Raw genomic sequence first — 15983 nt, 5'->3', positions numbered from 1 at the left:
TGCCGGAACTCACCATGAACACCTCCCTTGTTCACTTAGAATGGCAATGGCGCCGGAACTGTTCTGGCTAGTTCCCCCTGAAAAAAAAAGGCCTGCTTCCAGGGGTACTGTGAACATGAGAGGCTGCTGGATCAGGCCAGTTGCCTATCTGGTTCAGCATCTGTTTTCCACAGTGGCCAACCAACCAGATGTCTGTGGGAAAGCTGCGAACAGGATCTGAGCACAAGAGAACTCTCCACTTCTGTGGTTTCCACCGACTGATATTCAAAAGAATTGCTGCCTCCAAATCTGAAGGCAGAGCATAGTAGCCATCAATAGCTCTCTCTCCCTCTCTCTCCCCCTTTTTAAAGGCCTCCAAGTTGATGGCCATCACTGCCTCCTGTGGGAGGGAGTTCCCGAGTTTAACTTTGCGCTGCGTATGCGCCACGTGGGGATTAAATGAGATTGGGGAGAAGCAGGTCCGCCACGTTGAGCTCTTTGAAGAAGAATGCTGGATGAAAAAGAACGAAAGAAAGAAAGAGAAGGAAAGAAAGAAACTCCTTCTTGACAGCCTCCTTGGAAGCACCTGCTCTTCGTTGGGAGAGCAGCTGCGTGGCTTCTGAGCGCGGGCCAAGTGCGCCTCTCGCCTTCCCCGGGCACGGGCTGGAAGGGGCCGGCCTTTCCTCCCTCTCTGCCCTCCCCGGAGGCGGCCACTGCTGCTGCTGCTCCTCCTCCCCGCCGGCGTCCCGAGGCTCCCAGTCCGACTCCGGCCGTCTCCATCGCGGGCGAGATGCGGGCGCAGCTGCTGCCGCTGTTGCTACTTGCAGTTTTCTCCGCGCTCGGCTCCTGCCTGCTCAGCCTCCAGGAAGGTACGGCGGAGCGCGAGCAGGGGTTGGGGGCACGACGAGAGAGGCAGCCAGGACCCCTCCCCCGAGAGGAGGAGGAGCCGGAGGAGCCGGTGACGATTTGTGGGGGGTTCCGAAGGGGGTGGGGGCTGGCGCAAGGAGCGCACCTGGCACCTCTATGTGGGGGAGGGAGAGAAAGAAAAGCGGGGGCGTAGGAGCCTTCGCGTCTGGCCCCGTTTGTCCCCACGCCAGATTCCCTTTCGCTTTCCCTTCTTCACCCTCGGAGGGTTTGGCTAGGAGCGCGCGTGTCCTCAGGCGCCCGCAGAAAAATGGAGGCGGCTAGTGAGAGAGCGGCCAAAGTGCGCCTGCCTCCTCCCCACCCAGAGTTTTGTGTTTTTATCTTGTATTTTATGCTGTGAACCGCCCTGAGATATTCGGATCTAATATAAAAGGGATTATTAGTTATTATACTATTATCTCCTCTGCCTCCCTTCACTGGCTGGCATGGCAGGAACTTGGGCGCGGGGTGTGCGGAGGCGCAGCTTGCTTCTGTGCATAATGTGCGCAATAGTGGTTAGAGTGTCGGACTAGGGACCTGTGTGAGCAGGGTTCAAATCTCCACACAGCCATGAAGCTCACTAGGTGACCTTGGGCCTGACCGACCTCATAGGGTTGTTGTGAGGATAAAGTAGTTATGCCTGCTATCTTGAGTTCCTTGCAGGAGAATCCTTGCAGGATATACAGTGTGAGTCTTTTAAAAGAGGCCCCGTGGAACATGTGTACTCTATATCCCTGGGGCCTCTCTTAAAGGACTCACCCTGTAAATGCTAATACCGGTAATAAGGTGTGAAACAGAATCTTGCTAATTAGTAGCTTAGGGTAGCATTTAATGCAAATCCAGCTCACACTGAAAGCAGATAACTTCCGCCAAAGACTTCTGGGAACTGTCATTTGTTAAGGCTGTTGCAGCCTATAGCTCTGTGAAGGGGAAACTACCATTCCCAGGATTCTTTGGGAGACGTTAGGTGGCTTAATTTGTGCATTAAATGTATGGTGCAGATCTGCCCCCCCCCTAAAGTCTCTTGTTTTGTCTTTTTCTTCTTCCCTCAACAGAGGAATTTCTCTTCAAGACATGGATATCTCAGGTAAGGCCCTCCTGCCCATTCATAAGCCACCACTCCCCCAAAGTTAAGTATAACCCTCTATGCTCAAGGCATGTTTCACTTTACCTTGGCTTGGTTCCACTAGAAGGGACTTTCCTGCTGGACTTTCAAGGGAGAGTGGGAGGGAAGAGAGCAAGTGCCGCCTTCTCCTTCCCTCGTTCCTTCCCTCCCTCCTCCTTCCTTCTGTGCTGTCCTGGCTGTGCAGGGGGATTTTTTAGGTCTTTCTCAAGAAGTGCTGGACTCGGAGAGTCGCTTTGAAGTAAATCGGAACTAATGGGCAATATCTCCACAAGAGTCAGCATTTTGCATATCTGAAGAAGTGTGCATGCACACGAAAGCTCATACCAAAATAAAAAAAAACTTAGTTGGTCGTTAAGGTGCTGCTGGAAGAATTTTTTTTATTTTTTATTTTGTCTTCCAGACAGCCACCTCCTTTTGTCACCTTTCAGCAAACGGTAAAAGGCAGCTCATTTCCTTCCCTCCAGGAAGCACCTCGCCCTTCCTATTCTACCCCCCAGGGAGGGTGGCCTGAGCTGTGTGTGTTTTTCCCCCACACAGCCACCTGCCTGCCTGGAAACAAAGGTGCAAAGTTGTGCAGCCCCAGTGAGCCAGTTGCTAGGTTTGAAATGATGACAAACTGGTTTCTGAGCATCTCTCTTTAATAATAATAATAATAATAATAATAATAATAATAATAATAATAAATAGGATATACTGTTGTTCATAAAAAATCAAGAGTCATACATATAGCCATGCAATAAAAACTGAAATTTTAGATTTCTTGAGCATGTGGCCAAGAGGACCGCATGCCAAAGAATTGTTCATTACAGGACCAGCTCAGGCAATCAAGGGCCTTTTAAACTGGGTTGGGGGGGTTATTGGTTTTGTTTGTTATTATGGTTTTTATATTGCGATCTGCCCTGTGATCTTTGGATGAAGGACAGTATAGAAATTTAATAGTAGTAGTAGTAGTAGTAGTGGTGGTGGTACTAAATGGAATAAATGACGCCTGAAGAGCCACATGTTCATCACCTGCATCACAGCAGGCATCTTATGCCTTGGTCTCTTCTAAACCAACAGTTCCCATGTCTCAGTTCCATAACTGAAATGGATACTTCAGATTGAAGTGGGGTGGGTGGGGGACTTCCAAAGAAGGTGCGGTTTGTGGGCAAGGGGGGGGGAGGCACTTCTCTGTTCTAAATTTGCCCGGGGTCGGACTTTCACTTCTGCGTCCTGCAGCTGCTGTGTCCTTCCTCTCTCCCACAGAACAACAAGCGGTACAGCCTGGAGGAGTATCAGCAGCGCTTTCAGATCTTCCTTAGTAACAAGCAGAAGGTTGAGAAGCACAATGCTGGGAATCATACCTTCCAAAGTACGGACCCTGCTCTTGAGATGCCTTTTAAAAGAGGGCAAGATTGACTGCAGACCTGGCTTCACAACTCCCTCTTCTCTCTCTCCTTCTTTCCTCAGTGGGTCTGAACCAGTTTGCAGACATGACATTTGCTGAATTCAGGAAAAAGTATCTCTGGCGCGAGCCCCAGGTAAATGCTTGCGCCTTCCTGCCCTTTCCCTCCCCCCACACCCCGTCATACAAGGACCACCATGCACCATGGGGGCTCACCATGCAATCCTGGGCTTGTGTCCTTGCCATGTTCTCTATTGCACATGTCTCTCGGAAGTCACAGGTGCGGGTCCTTCACACGTAACCCTTAAGCATGCTTGTGCAAGAGAGGAATCCTTACATGGGTTGACGGTGTGCCTTGGCCCCAGAGAATGCATCTAAGAAAGTTCAAAATCCAGGAAGTCAGACCCACACACAAAGCCTGGGATTGAATGCCAGTGCATCTGTTTATTGCAGCAGGTGGCGGGAGGGGTGGGGGGTGGGGATTCAGTTTCACAGCAAGCAATGCACTGCAGCATGCCAACATAAATTTATTGTCATCGTTATCAGTATTATGTTTATTTATTTATATCTTGCCTTTGCCCCAGAATGGGACTCAAGGTGGCATACCCAAATTAAAGCAACACAGATAAAATGCCAAAAGCTAAAAACATATAACAGATAATGGTTAAAAAGCAATTAAACTCCAAAAGAATTAATATATATATATATAAAACAAATATACAAAAATGCAAATAGTATAAACAGCACAGCAATACAGTCGTACCTTGGATCCCGAACGCCTTGCAAGTCTAACGTTTTGGCTCCTGAACGCCGCAAACCCGGAAGTGACTGTTCCAGTTTGTGAACTGTTTTTGGAAGCTGAATGTCCAACAGGGCTTCCTGCAGCCAATCAGAAGCTATGCTTTGGTTTCCAAGTGTGTTGGAAGTCTAACGGACTTCTGGAACAGATTCTGTTCGACTTCTAAGGTAAAGGTAAAGGGACCCCTGACCATAAGGTCCAGTCGTGACCGACTTGAGGGTTGCGGCGCTCATCTCGCATTATTGGCCGAGGGAGTCGGCGTACAGCTTCCAGGTCATGTGGCCAGCATGACAAAGCCGCTTCTGGCGAACCAGAGCAGCACACAGAAACGCCGTTTACCTTCCCACTGTAGTGGTACCTATTTATCTACTTGCACTTTGACGTGTTTTTGAACTGCTAGGTTGGCAGGAGCTGGGACTGAGCAACGGGAGCTCACCCTGTTGCGGGGATTCGAACCGCCGACCTTCTGATCGGCAAGCCCTAGGCTCTGTGGTTTAACCCACAGTGCCACCCATGTCCCTGTATTAAATACAACTGTATTTAAACCCCTTCCCTTTTAAAAGCAGTCCTTTACCAAAGCCTGTGAAAATAAAACAGTCTTCCCCTGATGGCGGAATGGCGACAAGGAGGAAGCCAGTCTAATTACCCTAAGAAAGGAGTTCAAAAGTCTGGGAGCAGTCACTGACGGAGCTCTGTCCCATGTCACCACCAAGCATGCCACTGAGGGTGGCAGGACTAAGGGAAAGGCCCCCTCTAAAGATCTCAGAGCTCAGGCAGGTTCAGAGCCCCTTTTCAGGTGGTGATAGCGATTCACTTATACTATCTCAAGCCTGAAATTAAAGGTGATGCTGAGCTAGCAAGTACCCAGCCCCCAGGGGGCATTTCAGGAGGCTCCTTCACATGCCACATTTGTGTGCCAGGCCAGGGGATCCCATGGACCAGGCAGGTACTCTATGGGGAGTGGCCGAGCACCCAGTTTAAATATGGAGTACTGCATTTTGTGAACACATTATTACCCAAATTGCATTCTGATTCTGAAAATAGAGCTCTAACAGTCTAAAAATAAGACATCCTGGAAACACACAAAGTCTGGAGGAGGAAGACAGAGTGTTTTAAATAGAGGCTTTAAAAATATTTTCCTGTAAGCAACAAAATGCTGGGATTGTGGCTTTTTTTTCTTCCAAAAATAGGGACTTGAGCAATTTTATTTCATTGCCTTATTTTTGCTCTGTAATGCACTGAAAGTGAAAAATATTTTTGTAAACCCTGGAATCGAAAAAAAATATTTTATTTAAACAGGCTAGCCAATTTACTTGTGAATTTTACTCTCCAGTCATTATTGCAATACTCAATAGGATTATTTTATATATAATTAGTGTAGTCCCTTCTATGGAAGATAATAAAAAGAATAATAAGAGAATACTGTAATAAAAACAAGGGAAAATATATGGAGAAGGGTTGCCAAGCGTCATATGGTGAACTCACATTGTTGGTGGTGTCCGATATTATTTTGCTCCTGCAGCTGATGCGAGGCTGCAGTTGGGAGATGGTGGCTTGCAAAGGTGGCAATTGAGCCAGAGACTCCACCGGCCTCCAACCCCCCCCCCCCCCGTTTTTATTTGATGTGCCTCAGTGGATTGTGGTCAGCCAACTTGGCAGCGCTCACCACTTGTGTCTCAAGGGCTTCTGTGTCTGGGGAAGGTCAGCTGCCACAGTTGAGTGAGGGGCTCTTTTGTTGTTTCCAGAACTGCTCAGCCACCATTGGCAACTTCATCAGCCGTGGTGGGGCATGTCCAAAAACCATAGACTGGAGGAAGAAAGGAAATTTTGTGACACCTGTGAAAAATCAGGTAAGGAACTGATCCCAAAGGCCACTCCCCCCGCTCAACTGTTGGTCCCACAGAGCAATTGAAAATATGTTTCCACTGGAGGCCCAAAAGGGTTTTAAATGTAATTCCAGTGGTGGGCTTATGTTTTCTTAAGGATTTTGATGATAGGGATAGTGCTACAGATATAAACTTTGTTTGCACATAACATTAAAACACAGTTTATTAACCCACGGCTCAGTGTTATGCGTGAACTATAGTTTCTCTATTGCAAACAAACCACGACCTGAAGCCATAGTTTGATGTCAACTTAAGCCCTTGGGCTTAACCTTGGGCTTGGTGTTACATGCGCACCTAGCCCCTTTCCTTAACTATGGTTTATTTTGCTCTCCAACCCCAGATGCTCCCCAAACTACAAAGGCACAAGTTACTGGAAAACAAGCTGTGAGGAACAAACCGTGGTTTGTTTGACTATCTGTGGCACAGCTTTTGGTTTGTTGAACAAACCATGGCTTAGAATTAGGTGTGAACCAGGCGATTGTGCTTTCCTTTACCTGTGGGAAGAGAGTTGTTGCTTTTTCTCATGCCTTCCCCTTCCTCCTTGTCATTTTTGAATTTACTGACATGCTCTGTGTGTTGTATATATGCCAATGTGCTGTATTTTGATGTTCTGAATGTTTGCTGTCAGCTGCTGTGGGTGCAACGTATTGTGGAAAAGCGCCATATAAGTAAACTCAGTCAACCAGTCTCCTTCCTCCCTCCCTCCCTCCCTCCCTCCCTTCCTTCCTTCCTTCCTTCCTTCCTTCCTTCCTTCCTTCCTTCCTTCCTTCCTTCCATCCATCTGAATTCTCCCTCCTCCTCAAGGGTCCCTGTGGCAGTTGCTGGACTTTCTCAACCACTGGGTGCTTGGAGTCTGCTATTGCCATCGCAACTGGAAAGTTACTGGACCTGGTAAGACTCCCCGGTTGAACTCTGGCCTTTCTGGTTTCCTCTGTTCCATGTCTGTGTGGCCTGTGTTGACCTCATGAAAGTCTAGGCCGTATCCAGGTTAAGAAAAAGTGGCTTCATTGCCTCTTCAGAACCAAGTGGAGACAAAAGGACTGGGCATCCACTGCAGCCAAAAGGGAATGTCAAAAGCGTAACATGCATTTAAAGTAGCTGAAAGCGGCAAAGGTCATATACGTGCAGGAACACGCAGCCAAAAAGCTGAAGGTCTTGCTCAAGGAGATTTGTCCACAGCCAGAGGCAAGCTCCCGAAAGGGAACAAGCGAAAGGGAACAGGCGTTACAAGTTAGAGGATTAACAAATCTCCCTGAGCAAGAAAAACATCTGGAGGGCCGAGTTTGGCTATGCCTGGATTAACTGAATGCAGGTTTTGGAAGGGACAGGCTTCCGCTTCCTACTTTTGGTGCCAATTTTAGCCAATTCACCTGGAAACCAGGGATTGAAGAAACCCTTCTTAGGCTGTATTTAATGTAATCTTTTTATAAGGTGTGACCGGAAAGTTCGGTGAATGGTCACAGAAATCGGACAGCAAGAAATATTTGAACCTACAACCTTACAGGCCTTCAAAGTACTAGTCCCCCTCTGATACAATGCACCATTGACAACGTTCGTAGAACGGTTGGAAACTTCTGGAGAAGTCCTCTTTTTGTACCACTTTCAGTTCCCTCGTCACAGCAGCTTGGACGTGTGAAATGTTGGGAAATCTGCGCCCTTTCAGTGCCGATTTCAGTTTTGGAAAAAGAAAGAACTCTGGTGGGGCCAGATTGGGAGAATATGGAGGGTGGGACAACTCAGTAATGATTTCACGTGGAATATGCCATTGTTTGGACGGAGAAATGCTGATCCCATATCAATAACTCACGAACTCTGTCGTTGCCGCCGCTCTGCTCGTTGACTGTCTGCCAGACTGAGGGTCATCTTCGGTGGTTTGCCGCCCTTCACAGAAACGCTTAAACCACTCACACGCCATCTTTCGAGTTACAGCTTCATCTCCGTACACAATTGTGAGCATTTCATGGGTTTCCAATGCCGCTTGTATATTTGAATATTTCTCACTGTCTGATTTATGTGACCATTCACCGAACTTTCCAGTCACACATTGCGTATTTATAGTACTGAATTTTTTTATTTTTGCTACTGTGCTGTTTTATTATGTTACTATAACATTGTTTTTGCACTGTTTTGATTTTGAAATGCATTCCTGCTTTCTTTGCTGTAAGCTGTTATGAGCATATTTATTATTTTTGTGTGAAAAGGCAGTACACAAATAAAATTATAAATGAATGCAGGAGTGTATCCCTCCCCCAGGCTGAACAGCAACTGGTTGACTGTGCTCAGGCTTTCAACAACCATGGATGTAGTGGGTAAGTTCAAGGTCTTACTATTAGTATATAAAGCCCTTAACGAGCTAGTACAAGTTTACACGCGTTATCACCTTACCTCATATACACCTGCTCAACTGGTTTGATTGGCGGAACAGATACTGTTATAGGTGCCAAGTACAACTTTGTATTACAGTTTGTAATATTCATTCTTTTAGTGTACCAGGACCTACACTTTGGAACTCCCTCCCTCTTGATATTATTGGACATTTTTTGGTGCCAGCTGAAAACATTTTTGTTTAGATCGGCCTATTTAGACATTTAAAACATTGGTGCGAGTTTTAATCTGTTTTTTTTTTTAGTCTCTTTGTATTTTAACTTTTAACTAAAAGTTGAATTATTGTTAATTTTTCCAAGTCTTATTGTTTCATCTTTTCTGTAAACTGCTTTGGGGATTTTCACAATCTAGCTGCATATAATTGTTATGAAATAAATACATAAGTGGCAGCATCTGGGAAACAGCCCCCCCCAATCTTCTGAGTAATCTCAGCCCTTCCTTAGCATAGTAATACCTTCATATTCCATATTCCACCCCCTGCATCCCCCTTCCCACAACCTTCCTCAATCTCCACAGCAAGAGAATACAACTCAGAATGAGCTGATTTGTGCTGTTGTGTTTCCGCCTCCCCAGGGGACTCCCTAGCCAGGCGTTTGAATACATCCTGTACAACAAAGGGCTGATGGGGGAGGATGACTACCCATACACCGCACAGGTATTGTTGCCAGGATTAGGATTGCAGAATAGAAGAGGGCAGGCACTACTGCCCTCCCCAATGAGCCACCTCTAACGGGCCTCCCTTGTCTCATGCACAGAACGGGACCTGCAAATTCCAAGCTCGGAAGGCCATTGCATTTGTCAAAAAAGTCGTCAACATTACACTGGTGAGTGACTCCTCCTGCCGTGCAATTTACTTTTCCCCAGAGGTGAAAATAAAATGTAACTGAACTTCTACTGGACGTCCAAACTTATCCAGCCCCTTCTTAGAAAGAGGGGTAACAGTAAACAGAAAACACCTGGCTGTGGATGGTGGACTGCTAGTACTTTCCCACTTTGCACATCCATAGCTGCCAAGTTATCCCTTTTTTTAAGGGATTTTCCCTTATGCTGAATAGGCTTCCTCGCGAGAAAAGTGAAAACTTGGAAGCTATGCACATCTTCTCTGGCCCTTAAGAAATGGGTCCCGAGTCTCACCATTGTTTGATTTGTGTCCTGGGGAGTTCCTCCTCAGCCTTAGATGAGCCAGGGCCAAGCATTGCGTATTAAGCTCCGAGACAGAGAAGGGAAGGACTTATTCACACAGCACATAGTTAAACTCTGGAGCTCGCTGCCACAGGAGTCAGTGATGCCCACCAACTTGGATGGCTTTAAAAGAGGATGAGAAAAATACATAGAGGAGAGGGCTATTAATGGCTATGCTGTTGGGGGCATAATTGCTTCTGAATACTATTTGCTGGGAGCCGCTAGAGGAAAGGGTGCTCTTGTGCTCAAATCCTGCTTGTGGGTTCCCCACAGGAATCTGGTTGGCTTATGTCAGGCACCCCCAAACGTCGGCCCTCCAGATGTTTTGGACTACAATTCCCATCATCCCTGACCACTGGTCCTGTTAGCTAGGGATCATGGGAGTTGTAGGCCAAAACATCTGGAGGGCCGCAGTTTGGGGGTGCCTGGCTTAGGTGATAACAGGATGTTGGACTGATCCAGCAGGCTCTTCTTATGCTCCTATGACTTTCTCCTTCCAGAATGATGAGCAAGGCATGGTGGAAGCTGTGGGGAGGTACAATCCATTGAGCTTTGCCTTTGAAGTGACAGACGACTTTATGTTATACACGAAGGGTGTTTACTCCAGGTGAATATCTTGAATGGGACTGGTTTATAGATCATGCCAAGGGTCATTGTCATGGCTCCGTTGCTCATCTTGCATCTTTCAGGGAATGTTAGCATTTGTATGGTTGCACCACTAGAACTCGATGTTTGTCGAGCAAAGAAGGGAGAGCAGGAAAAGATGCTTGACTTTTCATCTGTTCTCTTACCTGGGTTACTTCAGTCTGTTCTGATTTGGTCAGATGACCTCACCTGGAGACTGCTGAAGCCATCAGGGTCAAGGGTGCCTTTCCTCAACCACCCACCCCAGCCTGGGACCCTTATAAGGCAAAGATGTTGCTTCATATCCTTGTCTTCTCTTTTAACATTTTTGTAAGGAACGTTCTTTGCCTTTTTGGCAGGAACATGGATGTGTTTGGTTTTAAATACTGTTGAAATGTTTTGAATCTGTATCACGTCTGCATTTGCATTGTTGTATTAGAGCTGCCTTGGGAAAGGCAGCATATAAATAAAACAGTAATTTAGCATGACACTTTTGGGCATTCCAGTCTGAGAAGTACCTTGGCACCCTGGGATGATGTGTCCAGAGGGGAGCAAGTAGGGGCCTGGAGACCAAATCCTAGGAGGAAAGGTGGCAGGAGAAGTTGGGTATTTTTGCATGATGGGGGTCTAATAATCTGAAGGGATGTTAATATATAGAAGGGCTCTCACATACGTAGGGGTCAAGGAAGGGGAAGCTTTGGCCCTCCGGATATTGTTTGGAAAAAGTGATTGGAGTTGCACTCGGGCCACAAGATCCCCATCCTTGATGTATGTGATGGACCACATTAGTTTTTTCTTGTTCCAGAGGTACAACTGAAGTGAAGAAACCGAGTCAGGGGGTTTATGCAAGTGAGCTGTGCATGTAACAAGCTGAATGGCAAGCTCGGCAGAGGCTCTTTTTATTAGCAGAAAATACAGAACCAGGCAGATACATTTTTGGACTATGACCTTTACACATCCTCTAACCACAGGGTCGTGGGATGACACAAGGTGACGTCAGTACCTGTTTCCATGGCCTCAAGTTCCGCTTAAGCAAAGGTTAATCGAAAGTAGACACAGGCCACCGGCAGGGCAGGGCAGACCACTGAGAAAGCAGAAGGTTAGAGAAAGTGTGCGGTGTTCAGGCATAGCTAAGGTCGGATATAGGGTATGACTCTCTGACAGCTGTGGCTCGTCTGCGGTTGGGAGTGTGCTCCACCGCGGTGAGGTCATCCCATCACCTCCCTTGCAGTGAAGTGTGCTTCAAGCTTGGCCGCCATCCCTACATCAACTCAGAGCAACAGGGTCAAATTGCAAGAACAAGTACTGAGATTGAACACTAGGAAGCCTCAGTCTTGATGGTCTGAGGCTGTCTTCGAAGGTGGTAGGCTCTCTTTCATGGGAGGGTTTTAAGCAGAAACTGCATGGCCCCCTCCTCTCATGGATTCTGCAAGAGTAGGTTTCCTGGACAGTTAGGGGGCTGGACTTTTGAACTCTTGATTCAATCAGCAATCAAGAGCGGATAGTTCCATACAGTATTCAACACACAGTGAATTTTTTTTTTATATATAAAAAAACATTTTCTTTCTGCAGCAAACACTGTGAAAAAACTCCAGACAAAGTCAATCATGCTGTCCTGGCTGTAGGCTATGGAGAGGAGAATGGCCTTCTGTACTGGATTGTCAAAAATTCCTGGGGCCCCTCGTGGGGCATGGACGGGTAAAGTATTCCTCTTTAGTCTCTGAAGCCACCTCCTTTGCTACAGACTCAGATCAGCAGAAGATGCCCTTTTGGTAACTCCTCTGCCTTTCAGAAGCATAGGGTGGTGGTGGCGGCGGCCCAAGAGATTGCCTTCTCTGTGGTGGCTCCTAAGCTGTGGAATGCCCTCCCCAGAGAGGTTTGTCTGGCATCTTCATTATACACCTGGAGAATGCCAAAGACACACTCTTTCCTGTGGCTTTTGGCACCTGTGGTGTATGTTTTTAGGGGTCACCTAATTTTACGCTTCTGGGTTGTTTTAAATGGTTTTTAAGGCTTTAACCTGCCCTGGTACCTTAGGGTGAAGGACAGGTAATAAAATTATTATTAATCACAAACCAACCTTTGCCATCCTGGCACTGTCCAGATGTTTTGGGTTACAATTCCCATCATCCCCAGCTGGCTGATGGGAGTTGTAGTCAAAAATATATAGCTAGACTCAATGGCTTCTTAGCTGATTCTCTGGCACCATCTAGTGGCGTGCTTCAGGGCTGAGGATAATAATATTAAGAATTAGGTCGCCAATTCCATCCATAGAAAGCCCACAAAGGATCCTCCCTGCCAGCTCTTCTTAGACTCGATCAGGCCATAAATATTCAAGATTTACTTGGGCATTATGAAAACCCCGCCCCTTCTCCAAAATCTGATTTATAATGCAAAAGATTCTTTGGAGTTTTTTGTAACATCTTCATCCTGCCTATATGTCTTTCTGGAGCATTATTATTAAAATTTCATTCTCATTAGACGGCTGGGATATGGGGCAAAAGAGGGTTTGGGGCTGGCAACATCAGCTCCGGTAACTTCTAGGCTAGATTATTGCAGTGTGTTGCTTGTTGGGCTGCCTTTGAAGACTGTTTGATGCTAGTACAGAATGCAGTGGCCAGACTACCAATTGAGACTAGGCTGGTTTGAACGTAGAGCAATTCTAGCCTGGGTTCACTGACTGATCATTTGTTTTTGAGCCCAATTCCAAAGTGCTGGTTTTGAACCACAAAGCATTGCAGGGCTTGTGGTCCCAGTACCTTAAGGACCCTATTTCCCTATACGGACCTATCCAGCCAGACCCTCATATTAACATTGGAGGCCGTTCTCTGTGTGCAGTGGCCCATCAATTGCAGAATACCTTTCCCTGAGGCCCCTCTGGCCAGGCAAAGATGGGTTTATTTTCTCAGGTATTTGGACAGCACTAATGGTCTGGCTTTTGGACATCTATTTTTGGTACTCAGCCTTGTGGTAATGGGGTGGTTATTTTGCTGTTTGGTTTTTGTGGAAGAACACTGTTGTATATTTGTTTCATTTTAATGCATAGTGTTCTGCTGTTATGTCTGTAAATTGCCTTGAGACTCCTTTGTGTGAAGTGAGACACTTAATAAATTGAACTAATCTAATCAAGAGAAGCACCATCCTTCAAACTGCTTCTGATGGTCAGAGGGCGGCAGGCCAATTTTCTAGGAAAGCCCCAAGCACTCCAAGACACACCTTGTCAAATAGAGTCTTAGGAGCATAGGCAGCTGCCTTAGACCAAGGGCTTGTCCACAGTTCCACTTGTCCTGTGCCTAGAAAGTACGGGTCTGAACAGTTTTGCTTTTGTTTTGCTGCTTCCCCCTGGAAAACCAGTTCTCTAGTGCTAAATCGGAACAAACAATCCGTAGAAAACCCGACTGATGTTTGCTCCGATTCAGAGGTAAAGATTTGTGTTTTCCCAGGGGAAAGCTGCAGGACAAGCAGAAGTCTGGGTGAGCCCCAAGTCACAACACTAGTCCATCTAGCCCAGTGTTGTCTGCACTGACTGGCAGTGCCTCTTCAAGGTTTTAGACAGGGAGCCTTTTCTAGCTCTACTTGAAGATGCCATTGGGGATTGAACCTGAGACCTTCTGCATGCAAAGCAGAAGCTCTACCTCTGTGCCACAGCCCTACCTACCCTTAAGGGTTTTGTGTGCTTTCCTCTCTGATAAGGCAACTCCTCTGAATGAAAACCTGTTTTCTCTTTTAGATACTTCTATATTGAACGTGGAAAGAACATGTGTGGCCTTGCTGACTGTGCATCCTACCCAGTCCCTCTTGTCTAAAAGCTGGCCTGGATTTTGGTGCCAGGGAACTGGTAGTGATGGGTCGCTACGCTGAAAATTGAAGCTGGAATGAAGTTCATCAGTGCCAAGAAGCAGGGCCATTTTTCTCAAAATAGATTTTCAAGCACAAATCTCCTCTACTTGTGTATCTGATACTGTGAAAAAGTTTTTGACCCAAGTGGATGCACTTTCCTAATTCCCTGTGCATTTTGTTTTTCTCATATACAGTGGTACCTCACAAGACGAATGCCTCGCGCAATGAAAAACTCGCAAGCCGAAAGCGTTTTGCGATCTTTTTGTTGACTCGCAAGACAATTTTTTCTATGGCCGTGCTTCGCAAAACTTTTTTTTTTTTGCTTTACTTTGTTTACATTGGAAAACCCCAAGACGAAATTTCCGCAATACAAAACGACTCGCGGAACGAATTAATTTCGTCTTGCAAGGCATCACTGTAGTTGTCACCTTATCCAAAATCATGCTCCTTTTCTTAAGATTTTCCTTATTCCCTACCATTCCCCTTGCATGACCTCAGGGCAGCTCACACAATCATAAATATCCAGCACTAAAACCAAGAGTAAAATCACAGTTTGCAACAAAATCCAGTAAAAATTAATGTATCACAGCCAGCAATAAGTTAGGTAGGCCAATTGCTCTTATGTTTTGAAGACAGACAAATTTTTAACTACTGTCTGAACACAGACCAACTGAAACAAGGTGGGAGAAATAAGTTCCATAAGTGGGGGGTCATGTGCACCTTTTACACCCTTAGATAACTTCTTGATGGGCTCATTGCTTTGTCTTTGTGTGTCCCAACCCCACTTTTTCTGCTTTCCAGAAACACCTTAGTGATATACTTGAAATCTGTTATCTCCCTTTCAGCAACCTCAGTGAGGCCTCAACCCATATGCTAAGAAATGCTGAGTTCTGACCAATTACTTTACATTGTTGGTTATCAACTGCTTTCCCCCACTGCTGCCCCCCTACCCCGCCACAAGGGTTGAATGTCTTTCTAGTGCCTTTCCAGGCCAAGCACCTTATTGAAAAGGTGAAAACCTTGATGTCAGAGATTATTGACACATACTGGCCCCATTCAAGTACAGTGGTACCTCTACTTACGAATTTAATGCGTTCCGAACGCACATTCGTAAGTCGAAAAAAAATGTAAGTCGAATCCCATAGGAATGCATTGGGAGAAAAAAATTGTAAGTAGAAGCAACCCTATCTAAAAATTCGTAAGTAGAAAAAATCCTATCTAAACCGCATCCAAGATGGCGGACGGAGCTCCATTCGTAAGTAGAAACATTCGTAAGTAGAGGTACCACTGTACAGTATTTTCTTTTGACGTTTAATTGAGTGTTTGCAAGTGTAAATATTTTGTGGCCTTTGAAGGAATGATTTTATCTAGAACTTCCTGCAACCTGTTTGGAGGGGTCTCACAGTTCAACTGGAGGCTGAAGATGGCCTTGCTCTTGCTCTGATTGTTTGCCTGATTCATGTTTTATCTGTACACCTATTCCTGAGCACATTTATGTACATGTACTCCAATTTTGTATAACAAGTGGTAATGTCTTTGCACAGATTGTTTTTAAAATTATCTGAAGTGTTCAGATTGTGCTTGAATTGGGAAGCTCCTGTATGGTGTTAATAGTGTAATGCTGAAGAAATCTTTAAGATGTTGGCTTATTTGAAATAATCAGTTGCCTTTTACACAGTTTATTTACATTAAGTCCATAGCAATAAAATCATGGGCTCCTGTAGGTGATGATGGTCATGGGCTTAGCCAAGTAAACCAATAGAAATACTTAACTAACTTACCAATCACATCTGTTCTCTCCCCCCCACACACACACAAACTCCTGCCTCCCCCAACAAAATCCTGGCTACATCCATGAAGATGGCAGAGCCCCCT

The 15983-nt window shown here is 45.9% G+C and overlaps 1 protein-coding gene across 1 annotated transcript; it reads left to right on the top strand.

The window, feature by feature from the left end:
• The first annotated feature begins 579 nt into the window (after nt 1-579).
• On the top strand, nt 580-15009 carry CTSH (cathepsin H). The gene is made up of 12 exons (XM_035132076.2): nt 580-848; nt 1938-1969; nt 3254-3359; nt 3458-3528; nt 5937-6041; nt 6882-6968; nt 8331-8386; nt 9036-9117; nt 9218-9286; nt 10145-10251; nt 11841-11966; nt 13999-15009. Exons 1-12 carry the CDS (start codon nt 770-772, stop codon nt 14072-14074), a joined length of 996 nt encoding a protein of 331 aa, XP_034987967.1. The 5' UTR covers nt 580-769; the 3' UTR covers nt 14075-15009.
• Nucleotides 15010-15983: the final 974 nt, after the last annotated feature.

The sequence above is a fragment of the Zootoca vivipara genome, chromosome 14 (assembly GCF_963506605.1).
Source record: "Zootoca vivipara chromosome 14, rZooViv1.1, whole genome shotgun sequence".
In the NCBI taxonomy this organism is placed as follows: domain Eukaryota; kingdom Metazoa; phylum Chordata; class Lepidosauria; order Squamata; family Lacertidae; genus Zootoca; species Zootoca vivipara.
Note: the sequence above shows the minus strand (reverse complement) of the source record. Positions and strands in the feature narration are given on the sequence as shown.

What these genes read in the sequence shown, in the direction of transcription:
- CTSH (XM_035132076.2), top strand. Translation starts at nt 770, where the DNA reads ATGCGGGCGCAGCTGCTGCCGCTGTTGCTACTTGCAGTTTTCTCCGCG. An exon ending in TCAAGACATGGATATCTCAG is followed by an intron (nt 1,970 to 3,253) that starts GTAAGGCCCTCC and finishes TCTCTCCCACAG; the next exon opens with AACAACAAGCGGTACAGCCT. An exon ending in TGACACCTGTGAAAAATCAG is followed by an intron (nt 6,042 to 6,881) that starts GTAAGGAACTGA and finishes CTCCTCCTCAAG; the next exon opens with GGTCCCTGTGGCAGTTGCTG.